At 42.6% G+C, this 12993-nt stretch overlaps 1 protein-coding gene across 8 annotated transcripts in view; it reads right to left on the reverse strand.

Moving 5' to 3' along the window:
- The window catches only part of WASF1 (WASP family member 1), a 227533-nt gene that overhangs the window by 71806 nt on the left and 142734 nt on the right, over positions 1–12993 (reverse strand). For 7 of the 8 annotated variants that reach the window (XM_075063893.1, XM_075063891.1, XM_075063892.1 and 4 more), the window contains one exon: positions 10158–10316. The exons of the other annotated variant lie outside the window; for it this stretch is intronic. In XM_075063893.1, coding sequence (XP_074919994.1) covers positions 10158–10290 — 133 coding nt within the window. In that variant the 5' untranslated portion in view covers positions 10291–10316. The remainder of the gene's footprint in view (positions 1–10157; positions 10317–12993) is intronic. 8 annotated transcript variants of the gene reach the window in all.

The following is a 12993-nucleotide window of genomic DNA, read 5'->3' on the forward strand; positions in this document are numbered from 1 at the left end:
TTGTTTGTGCTTCGGTCCTGGAGACAAAGAGCAGCGCCGTGCTAATAGAGGTGCCAGAGACTTCTGGTGCCAGGAATCTTTGCTGGTGTCTGGATGTGGTGCTCACTTTTCCGGTGCCGCAGGCACACTTTGAATTGACAAGGTTGGCATCGGGTCTCGGTGCAGAGCCGAGGACACCGGGCTAAGTGCTGTTTCCATTAGGAGCTGCTTCATAACCCTTTTTAGTCCCAGGCTTGAATGCCTTACAAATGCGGCACTTATCGGATTGATGGGATTCCCCCAGGTACTTCAAACAAGAGTCGTGGGGGTCTCCCATAAGCATTGGTTTAAGGCAGGCCAAGCATGGTTTGAAACCCGGAGACCTAGGCATCAGCCCGGGTACTGGGAGGGAAGGGAGAAGCCCCTTACCCCCAACTACTATTTACACTAAGAACAATCGCTATTTACTACTACTAAAGAACTAACAACAACTACTTTTAAAACTATAAACAAGTGCTACACTAGAAGCTAGGGAAGTGGAGTTCAGCTAAGCCATGCTCCACAGTTCCAATGACCATCATGGGCGGTAAGAAGGAACTGAGGGGGCGCTGGGCTGGCTGGGGTATATATCCGGCACCATAAAAGCATCACTCCAGGGGGCGCCTCAGCCGACCCACCAAGTGTTGCTAGGGTAAAAATCTTCTGACGATCGTGCACGCGGCGTGTGCACACCTAATTGGAATTGATGTGAGCAAGCACTTGAAGAAGAACCTTGAATTTCATAATAGACTTTCTTGTCTCTGCAGTGGCTCTCTCAGCATCCAGAACATGTAGTCTGTTCTCAAGAACAGAGGAAAGATATGGATAGACAGTCAACAGGACCATGGGCTCCTTTACATAGAAATATAAAGCCATTACTCCTGGGGGAATTCTGTGCCACTGCACACATGCAGAATTCATATTTGTTGCAGAATTTTTTTTCCCCACAGAAAATATATTCTGCCCGAGAAGTGCTGCAGTTCTGTCCTTCACTCATTCAGGGCCGCTATGGCACCACAACAGCCAGCAGCCGGCTGCAATCATCGCAGCACCATGTCTGCCGGAGCCAGGTTAGGACAGACAGAGTGGGGCACACAGGGCTGCTGGGAGGGTCACAGATAGGGTTTAGAAGGGCTAGTGGGGGGAACAGACTGGGACACAGGCTCAGGAGCTAGTGGGGTAACAGCACTGAGCCAGGGGCTGAATGGAAGGGGTGCTGCAGGGCCACAAGGGAATGGGGGGGTGCATGGACACATGGGGATAGGGCAGATGTGCCTGACTGAATGGGAGAGGCTTGTGGTCAGCCAGGGTCTGCATAGAGGAGACTTCCCAATTCCCTAACAATCCCTCTTCTCCCTCTGCCCCCAAATCTGTTCCGTACATCTGTCACCCACATCCAACAACCCTCCAGGTTCACTCCCAGGCTCCCTCCCTCTCCCTCAGCTCCTCTGTTACCCCAACTCCCCCAAGCCTTTGCACTGCTTCTGAGGGGTGCAGAAAATAATTTTCTGTATTGTAGCTTAAATGAATTACTTAAAGTTCTGTATTAATATTCCTAGTAAGGAATCTACTTTAAAAAAAAAAATTAGGTGATTTTTTTTTTGTCTGTACTGTTACAGATATACTTCCTGACAGGTATTTTAAAATAAATTACCAAAATAATTGAAATTGGTGTGATTATATTGCGTTATTTTGACAAATAAAATAAGTAGAATTTTAAAATATTGTGTGCTGAGGTTTTAATTTTTTGGTGCAGAAGTCTCCCAGGAATAAGCCATAGAGGAAGGAACTCCAAAGGCAACTGCAAAACCAGTTTGTTAGGGAAACACAGTAAAAACAGGGTTTTGATAACTAGAGAGCTTAATTCTTCAGTATGCTGAACTGAGGTTATAATGACTAAAAGAGCAACTTTCACCATAAACAGATGCAGGGAGAGTTTTCATGCATATACTCACAGATTGAATAATAGAAGGCAAGTACTATTGAAGGATGATGTTCTGAAATCTGGTGTCCTAAGGACTTGAAAAACTTGGAGTCATCAAACCTCAGAATGCAGTGACGGATGAAACCTGAATTTAAAGGCAGGAACTGAATATGGCTAAATCTATCTCAAAGACTTGTTGTAACGAACAGCTGGTGAGTGTGATACCCCTTCATGCACCCTCAACAGAAAAGGTCATACATAATCTTCATTAAGCTTTTTGGCTGAGGGATTGTGGCTACTTAGACAATGCATTTACAGCCTCAAGGGAGAAGCCTTTTTCTGTAACTGCTTTGTTCATCTTCCAGGCCAGGAGGCTTAATGGGATCGGATTGGGGAAGAGGACTGGCCTCTGGAGAAGAATATCAGGACAGACTGAGAGGCCCTTATATGTTCCATAGGAGGGCCAAGAGGCTTGAAGTTCAGGACATCTGAGCACATCTGAGAGTAAAAAGATGAAAACTGCCCTGTCCACTTGGAATTTGCATAGTATCCATGGAATCAAAGGAAGCAGGGGCAACATATAACCAAATCCCTTCCTCCAATGTCAGCTGAAGGCACCAAACCAAGGGATCCATGGTCCAAAATCATCATCAAAGAACCCTGGCATAGGATCTGCAGGCAGACTAATACACCAAGGAAGATCCCTCCACTGAGGGTAACGGAGAGACTTTGAAAGGGTACCAGAGTAGGTGTTAAGGAATCTTGAAAAAACTTCATGGTGGCACCATCAGGGAGACTTACAGTCTTGGTAGCTAAAGGGGAGTGCTGTGGAAGATCAACTATAAGAGCACTATATAGACCCTTCTGCACAAAGGGTAGGGAGTGTAGAAAAGAAAGGCACAAAAGAAAATTTGTGGGAAACCTGCCAGTGAGGATGGGGATGGGACGTGATTAACCTCACCCAGTGGCTTGAAAGGAATACAAAAGCTCTTAATTAACCAACAAAGGCCTGAACTCCTGTCCAAGGCAGAAATCTGAGCTGCTGACTGCCAATAAGGGTCAAAGGAGAGAAGATGAAGAGACAAAGAGAAGCTCTAATTGAACCAACAGACAGAGTGAACCTGGGTCAGAGCAGAAAATCAGAGGGACAGCCCAACACTGATTAGGGGAGTGGGCATCCAGTGACTGAGAAACAAATAGAAATTTCTGTTCATCAAAAAGTTCTGGAATTGTGGCTCCTACATCCACAGCTGGTGAGGGAAGACACTTGAAGTCAGTTACAGGGAAGGGAGAAACAGAGTATGAGCATCTGAGGAGCTATACATCTATCCGACGAAGTGAGTATTCACCCCCGAAAGCTCATGTTCCAATACGTCTGTTAGTCTATAAGGTGCCACAGGACTCTTTGCTGCTTTTACAGATCCAGACTAACACGGATACCCCTCTGATACTTGAGGAGCTAGAGGCAGCTAACATGTCCGGCTTTGCAAATGATTGCTGGACTGCATCATACACTCATGTTTTAATCCCCAAGGAAGGACCACACCTTCCATTGTATTCAGAGCATTGTATTCATTGTTGCAGACACACAACTGAAGGCAGATAGGATCTCACAGTCTGCATTTTGTGCTGCAGGCTAGCATCAGCACTTACTGCTACAGAGAGCCATCTTCAGTACAGACCTGCCAGTTAGGGTCAAGACAGAGGAATTTTAGAGGACAGGAAATGTGGGAGACAACCATTGCTCCCAGTTCACTGGGTCCTTGGCATATGAAGATATGCTTTTCTTTTGATTCCTTAAGGGCGGTCCTATTTTTCACCCTGAGTAGAAGGCGGTTGCCTTGGGAAGTTCTCACTAGGAAAGAAAAAAAAGGTACGTTGGCTGGCAGTCCATACATCAACTATCCAACAGACAGCAAAAATGGAAACCCTAGATAAGTGTTGAGCTATTGTGTTGTGGGACAACACAGCCCTGCATCCAACTACCAAGTCAGGGATGAAGAGAGGGGAGAAAAAGGGCTCCAAGCAGGAGTATTACAATTGGCACTGAGAAACAAGAGAGCAGAAGAAGCTGAAGGGGACACCAGAGTTAAGCTGTAATGACTTTTCTTGAAGTTGTCCTTGCTCTTCTCTTCTAATCTCCTTGAGGAAGAGCTAGAGCATTGGTCTCCAATCTTTTTATGCCCAAAATCACTTTTTGAATGTAAGGGCAACCCAGGATCTACTATTCCCCTTCCCTGAGGCCCCGCCCTGCTCACTCTATCCCCCCTCTCTCCTTCACTTGCTCTCCCCCACCCTCACTCACTTTCACTGGACTGAGGCAGGGGGTTGGAGGTCAGGAGGGGGTGCAGGCTCTAGGTTGGGGTTGAGGGGTTCCCAGTGTGGGAGGTGGCTCTGGGCTAAGCCTGTGGCAGGAGGGGGTATGGGGTGCTGGCTCTGGGAGGGGGGTCAAGGCTGGGGCATGGGCTTGGGATGCAGGAGGGGATATGGGGTGCTGCTGGCTCTGGGACGGGGCTATGGGCTGGGGCTTGGGGTGCAGGAGGGGACATGGGATGCTGGCTCCAGGAGGGGTTCAGGGTTGAGGGGTGCGGTCTTCCACAGGGAGGCATTTATCTCAGTCGGCAGTGCAGTGAGGCTAAGACAGGCTCCCTGCCTGCCAGGGCCCCACACCGCTCCCAGAAGGGGCCAATACACCCCTGCAGACTCTGGGGGGGAAGTGGGGGCACGTGGCTCTTCGCACTGCCCCTCTCTGTAGGCACCGCCCTGAAGCTCCCATTGGTCACAGTTCCTTGTTCCCAGCCAATGCTGGCCACTTTCGGGAGCAGCATGGGGCCATGGCAGGCAGGGAGTCTGGCTTTAGAGGCAGGCAGCTCCACTGCTCCGCAATGGCTGGAGATGGCAATCAACTGGAAGAGTCCCCAGGATCGACCAGTCGATCGCAATCGATGGGTTGGTGACCACTGTGCTAGAGGTAAAAGAACTGCATTCAGAGCTGAGGCTCTGTACTTCCAGGAGAGAAAGCAAAGCACTCTGAAAGGTCTAAGATAAGGGAAGTGGAGTTTGCTTTATATATCCTTGGCTTTTCCCTAGTCTTTGCCTCCTTGCTTCCTGGTAGAATCGGACTGGTTGTCTGGAATCTGCCTCCCAGAGGAAGAAAAAGGAGTACAAATAGCAAACATTTTACTTTTTAAAAGCCACAATAAGACTGGTTAGAAATCATCAGCCCCATTACTGTCTGTCATATTACTGTGCAACCAAAGGCCAAATTAAAATAGTGGAAAAAACAGATACATTTTCTATAGCATTTAATTTTTCAATGAAATTAAAATATACCTCAGGCTGAAGGATTGTGATGGAGCTGAAAGCTCTTTATCCTTTTGAGAATATGAATATATGTATGCCTTCTTTAGCATTCATTGGGCTGGCAGTCTGGAAAATTTTAGTGTCCTAGTGGTTAAAAAGCACTTACATTACTGGCAGTTCAAACTAGTGCCACATTGGTTCACTTGACAGGAGTTTAACGTTACTATGGCTCCAGGGAAAAGACAGTCTTTTCAGAAAGGCTCCTGGAGGGTTCTAAACCTTGTGAAGAACTCATTCATTTAAAATAAATATAGAAAAATGTTTGAGAGCGCAAAAAAAAATCTTCATTGCCTATTATCTTTAATGCTATTTCTTCCTCTGCCTTTAATTATACTACAAAGTAGTAATTAAAAGTAGTTATATTATAATTACATTTTAGAAATTACACATTCTTTACAAAACAACAATCTTTTTCCTTAATCATAGAAATGTAGGGCTGGATGTTACTATGACGGGTTGGATCACAGAAACCCTCTTGGGGCTGCCAACTGATGTGCCAGGACTACTTCTGCCCCTGCTTTCCTGCCCTAGCAGCTTAGGACCTCCGTACCCTGCCTGGTTTGAGCCAGACCAGCTAGCCTGCTGCAAACCCAGACCTAGGATCTGAACCACGTCCCCTAACAGCTGTAAGCTTGACTGAAAGCAACTTACAGAAGTGTTCCGTCTTTAACACTCAGATGTCCAACTCCCAGTGGGGTCCAAACCCCAAATAAATCAGTTTTACCCTGTATAAAGCTTATACAGGGTAAACTCATAAATTGTTTGCCCTCTATAACACTGATGGAGAGATATGCGCAGCTGTTTGTCTGCCCCTCCCCCCAAGGTATTAATACATGCTCTGGGTTAATTAATAAGTACAAAGTGATTTTATTAAATACTGAAAGTAGGATTTAAGTGGTTCCAAGTAGTAGCAGAACAAAGTGAATTACCAAGTAGAATAAAATAGAACACGCAAATCTATGTCTAAGAAACTGAATACAAATAAAACCTCACCATTTACAGTAAGCTTCTTTTTACAGACTAGTCTTCTGCTAGTCTGGGTCCAGCAATCACTCACACCCCCTGTAGTTACTGTCCTTTGTTCCAGTTTCTTTCAGGTATCCTTGGGGGTGGAGAGGCTCTCTCTTTAGCCAGCTGAAGACAAAATGGAGGGGTCCCCCAGGGATTTAAATAGACTTTCTCTTATGGGTGGATACCCCCTTCCTCACTCCTGTGCAAAGTCCAGCTCTAAGATGGAGTTTTGGAGTCACATGGGCAAACCACATGTCCATGCATGGCTCAGTTTTTCCAGCCAAGCCACATTCCTGGGAAGGTTCAGATGTGGATTGGTGTCTTCGAATTCATCGTTGGCTTAAGCAGTTTTTGATTGGGCACTTAATGTGTACTTTTCCCAAGAAGCTGACCAAGTGCTCTACTAGGCAAGTTAAAATCAAGCAAGTATACAGCCAATATTCCTAACTTCAAGTACAAAAATGATACATATATACAAATAGGATTAATAGACTCAGTAGATCATAACCTTTACAGAGATGTGTTACATGACATATGTAGCACAAAACATATTCTAGTTATGTCATATATACATTCATAAGCATATTCTATAAAGAACGGGTAGGCAACCTACGGCACGCGTACCGAAGGTGGCACGCGAGCTGATTTTCAGTGGCACTTACGCTGCCTGGGTCTTAGCCACCAGTCCAGGGGGCTCTGCATTTTAATTTCATTTTAAATGAAGCTTCTTAAACATTTTAAAACCCTTATTTACTGTACATACAACAGTAGTTTAGTTATATATTATAGACTTATAGAAAGAGATCTTCAAAAACGTTACAATGTATTACTGGCACACAAAACCTTAAATTAGAGTGAATAAATGAAGACTCAGCACACCACTTCCGAAAGGTTGCCAACCCCTGCCATAAAGTCTTATGGGGGGAAACTGTCACAGTGACCGCAACAAATAATGTATTCGATCTTCTTGCACTGAGCCATGAAGCCTTGACAAGTGATGGTGATTCCATAACCTCCTTTGGAAGCTTATTCCAAAACTTAACTGTCAGTATATTTGGAAAGATTTCCTTAATACCTTACCTAAATCGCCTGTGCTACAGATTAAGCCAATTAATTCTTGTCCGATCTTCTGTGGACATAGAAAACAGTCAATCACCACCCTCCTTATAACAGCCCTTAAGATATATGAAGATTGTTATCAGGTCTCCCCCTCAGTCATCTTTTTTCAAGACTAAATGTGCCCATTTTTCTAACCTCTTCTCATGATCAAGTTTTCTAAATCATTTATCATTTTTGTTGCTCTCCTCTAGATTCTCTCCAATTTATCCATATTTGTCTTAAAGTTTGGTGCCCAGACCTTGACACAGTACTCCAGCTGAGGCCTCACCAGCACCAAGCAGAGTGGGACAATCACCTCCCATGTCTTACATATGACACTCCTGTTAATACACCCCAGAATGACATTAGCCTTTTTCATAACTGCATCACACTGTTGGCTCATATTCAATTTGTGATCTATTATAACCCCAAGATCCTTTTCATCAGTGCTACTGCCTCGTCACTTATTCCCCATTTTGTAGTTGTGTTTTTGGTTTTTTCTTCCTAGGTGCAATACTTTGCACTTCTCTTTCTTGAATTTTATTTTGCAGGTTTCAGACCAATTCTCCAATTTGTCAAGTCATTTTGGGGAATTCTAATCCGGTTCTCCAAAGTGCTTGCAACCCCTTCCGGCATGGTGTCACCTGTAATTTTTATAAGTGTACTCTCTACTTTATTATCCAAGGCACTAATGAAAATAGTGAACTGCCCTGGACCCAAGACGGACCCGTGGGATCCCACTAGATTCTCTCAGTTTGACAGAAAATCATTGATAACTACTCTGAGTATGGTTTTTCAACCAGTTATGTACCCATCTTATAATAATTTCATCTAGATCAAATTTCCCTAGTTTGTTTATGAGAGTATCATGTGGACTGTGTCAAAATCCTTATTAAAGCTGCTTTCCCCCAGCCATTAGGCCAGTAAACTCAAAGAAGAAAATTAGGTTGGTTTGGCAGGATTTGTTTTTGACAAATCCGTGTTGGCTATTACCTATTACCCTATTATCCTCTAGTTACTTATAAATTGATTGTTTAATGATTTGTTCCAGTATCTTTCCAGGTATTGAAGGTAGGCTGACTGGTCTATCATTCCCCAGGTCCTCTTTGTTGCCCTTTTTAAAGATAGGTGGTATGTTTGCCCTTCTCCAGTTCTCTGGGACTCTGCCTATCCTCTGAGAGTTCTCAAAGATAATCACTAACAGTTCCAAGATCACTTTGTCTAGTTCCTTAAGTACCCTTAAATGAATTCTGAAGCAAAGTAGCATTGAACACCTCAGCCTTCTTAATATCATCCATTATTAGCTCTCCTTCCCCTCTAAGTAGAGGGCCAACACTTCCCTTTGTTTTTCTCTTGCTCTTAATGTATTTATTGAACCTCTTCTTATGGCGACAGGCAGGATCAAACCGGGGAACCTCTGGAGCCAAAAGGCTGTTAGCTAAGGCTGTAGAGCAGACTCATTTAACTCTCTCTCTAAGTGGTCTCAGTGCCACTAGATGGGACAGAACACACACCCAAAAGGTGTGTGGGTTACATTATGTCCTTTGCTTTGTCCCTTAGCTTTTCTCATTTTGTCCCTACATGTTTGTATTAATCTTTTGTACTCAACTGTAGCCATTTGTTCATGTTTCCATTTTTTGTAGGGTTCCTTTTTTACTTGCAGGTTATTAAAAAGCTTTTAATGGAGTCATATTAGTATTCTTTCTGTCTTTCCTTCACATCAGATTAGTTTGTTGTTGTGCCTTTAATATTATCTCTTTCAGAATCTGCCAGCTCTCCTGAACTCCTTTTTACCATAGATTTTCTTAATGATCACAACATAATCCAGAGTGTATGTTATTGTGAAATACTGTTATAATTAGGTGACTGATAGCACTTACTGTCAGTTTCAAGCCTAACAAACCATACATTAAGGCCATATCATAATTACACTTTAACATAAGTCCAATTATGTCCTATTACTTACTCAAAAATTGCATTTGGTTAGCCAATACTTACTTATATAGCTAGAAGGCCATGTCTTACTGTTACCTTTGACTAACTGTAGTGCCATACAGCTGAATAACTTTGAGGGTTGTTACTAGGAAAGATCCTTTTTCAGCCCAATCTTGCTCTCACTGAAGTCAATGATAAAATAATCATTGACTACAATAGGAGCAGGTACGAGAGTCCATAATAACTCCTATGCCTTCCTTATTCTTGATATCAAGTTTCCAGAATTTTTTGCCCCTTGAAGAGACACAATTCCCAGTATGAGGAGGAGAACAAGTATAAAGTGGAAATCAATAAGGGGGAAGAAATTATGAAAGGTGGTTGGGATGATAGAGGCAGAAGAAACAGCTCCCCAACACATGACAGCTATATTTTCAAGCATGCTAACTGTGCTGTTCACTTTGGATGCTAACTTTACTGTTCACTCAGTCAGTAATGTTAAGACAGAGACACTGACGTAAAACTGGAAAAGCCAAGAGTGCTCTTTGCCTGTTATCTACCTGTTTTGTGGAGGCTTATGTCTCCAGAACTGTCAGTCAGCACCTTTCATGAGCGCTAAATTAATTTACAAGATAACAAAAGAAAACATAAGGTTCAGAGCAGTTTGTGTAATACAAGGTTGATAGACAAATAAAGCTTTTTTGTTTCATTTTAAATTTGAAAATGTAGTTCTGTTTCATCTATAAAAACTGTAAGCAAATAACATTTTAGTTTGAAATGAATTGTAAAGTTAATAGCACAATGTACTTACTTAGACTACTCAGTTGTCTAATTATATTTGCCAACGAGATATTGGTGACACATTCCAATTCATTCTTGATGCCTCTGGGCAGTGCTGTGTGACACAGGTGCCTGGGGTCTATGTTTCTTTTCACTAATGGCATTTTGAGATATCAGAGGGCTAGCACACCTGTGAAGAAATTAAACAGAAGCATTATTATAGCTTTCCTTAACTATTTTGGTACAGATCATTACATCCAATCAAGTCAATACTGGCAAGATTAAAATACCTTCACATTTAGGTGAAGAAGGGATTTCTTTGGCTTGAAAGGTTAGTTACATGAACCTTTATGTTTGAGTCTGATTTTCAACCTTGTCAACTTTTATCTGACTACTGTGTCAATGATACTATGAACATTTTGTTACTATTCATGTTTTTCTGAAAAAGATGGAAAACCCTCTTTTGTACTGTAATTGTATCTTTCTCGACACACTAGTTCCTTACTCAGGCAAAATCCAATGGGCAAATCCTCTTGATTTATGGGAGGCAGTCATACACTCTTTCTCAAATCAAAGTGGTAGCCGTGTTAGTCTGTATCAGCAAAAACAACAAGGAGTCTTTGTGGCACCTTAGAGACTAGCGAATTTATTTGGGCATAAGCTTTCGTGGGGTAAAACCCACTTCATCAGATGCATGGAATGAAAAATACAGTAAGCAGTATAAATATTACAGCACGTGAAAAGATGGGAGTTGCCTTACCAAGTGGGCGGGGGTCAGTGCTAATTTACTGACTCCCCACTTGGTAAGGCAACTCCCATCTTTTCACGTCCTGTAATATTTATACTGCTTACTGTATTTTTCACTCCATGCATCTGATGAAGTGGGTTTTAGCCCACGAAAGCTTATGCCCAAATAAATTCGTTAGTCTCTAAGGTACCACAAGGACTCCAGTTGTTTTTTTCAAATCAAACTCCCTCCTATTGAGACAGGCACAGCGCTCATATCATTCAGTCTGGAAGGAAGGTGTGAGAAGCCTATTTCAAAGATCAGTTGGTAGGAAAACTTGGTGTTGCTACCATATATCTCCCTCCTCTTGAAGTCTAATTGCAATTTCTGCATCACACCTAACTCAGGGGAAACAACAGGAGACTGATGGATCTCCTAGCCATCATGCAAGGTTATGAGTGAGACAGTTAGCTCGGCTTAAAATGTGTCTGGTAAAAGCAGAGATTTTCCACTCCATTTGTGGTAGAGCATCCTCAGGCTGTTCCAACCGATGGAGGCATAAAACAGTAAATTAACTGCCTTCTGCAGCAGAGGAGACTTTTTCCATGATCAGTTTACAGACGGGTCTATAGAGCTTTCTCTGGCAGAGTGGAAGTTTTTGGCTTATAGATGAAAGCTAGATGGTGTACTGGCGGCAGAGGGTGGGAGGACTGCATTAAAGCTTATACTGGAACTTTAAATGAGTATTTCTAGATTTTCTGATATTTAAGTGTTTTGAACTCGAATTACACACTTCTAAATTGCTGACTCTGTTGGGAAATTTGGAGTTAAGTTAAAAAAATTAAGCATTGTATTTTAAACCCTAAATCAGAACTTCGTAATTTTTACATGCGTTTTGCATTATGTCTACAACTGTCTCATTATGCTGTTTTAAATTAAAACTATTTACAACTGTAATTCCATTTTTGGTTGGGAATTTCTTGAGGGTCTCTCCCCCCCTCTTCTTTAATGAATGAAAACTTGATGTTGAAGGAGTCACTACAATTTGGAGAAAAAAAGCAGGTGGACCTGGGACATCTCTGGAGCTTATAAGAAGGAGATTTGGCCGTGGCCTAGTTTGCTCACTCTTCCTATAGTACTTGTCAATCTGCAGGAATCCTGCCCAAGTGTTCTTGCTAGTTCCCTGAAGTTTGTAAATCATTCAGGAGTCCCTATAAATCTTACAACCACTCCAGGAGCACCTGCAGGCTGGGATTGAAACATTTGTAACTTTCTGGAGCACTCAGGTGGGAGGAGTTTCCAAACCATCAAGTTATGCCTATAGCATGTGTTATTTTTACAGAACTACTCACAAAGATAAATTTGTGGAGATTTTACATAGTTTCCAGAAGTTTATTTTTTCTATAGCAAATATCATTTCTATTAACCCAGCATAACTCAATAAAACTGATGCAAGAGTCCTGATTGAGATTTAGCAAATACAACACATTTGAAATGAACTATGGATTCACTCTTATGGTTCCATAATAGAAAATAAATGTATCAGTCGGTTGTACATATAAATGAAACATCCAATGTTTGAGTAATGTTCTTCAGAAGCAATTAAATATTAATTACCTTCCTGATTACTTCATTAACGATGTTATTGTGTGCACAAATGACAGCAGATTCTACTGTTCTATTCAAAACACGGGGGGCAGGAGCGGGGAGGGAGGGAAATCAGTGACTATTATTAAAGACAGATGCTCCCTGTGTAGTAAGAGGAGGCCCTGAGATATAAACCTTGGTATCAGAGGCCTGGTATGAGGCCTGAGGCCTAAACTAAAGTAATGGTCAATACTTTGCTAACATAAAGCAAAGTTAAGCTGTGAGCCAGAGGCAGGCCCTGCTCACAGAGGCTGGCAAGGAAAGGGCTGATGCTGCAGAAAGAGACATACCTAAAAGGTACTGGACACCAGATATCAGAACATTCGCATGCGTGTACACTCCACACAGACAACAAGGAACAGACTAACCCATTCCAATGACAGGGGCAAAAGGGTAATATGATGGATAGAGTTGTTTTGTTCGAACCAACATATATAAGGTGAGAGGCAGCACCTTACTACGTAGATGGGTTGTACCTCAATACGTCAGGAGT

This window comes from Chelonoidis abingdonii, chromosome 3 (assembly GCF_003597395.2).
Source record: "Chelonoidis abingdonii isolate Lonesome George chromosome 3, CheloAbing_2.0, whole genome shotgun sequence".
NCBI lineage: Eukaryota > Metazoa > Chordata > Testudines > Testudinidae > Chelonoidis > Chelonoidis abingdonii.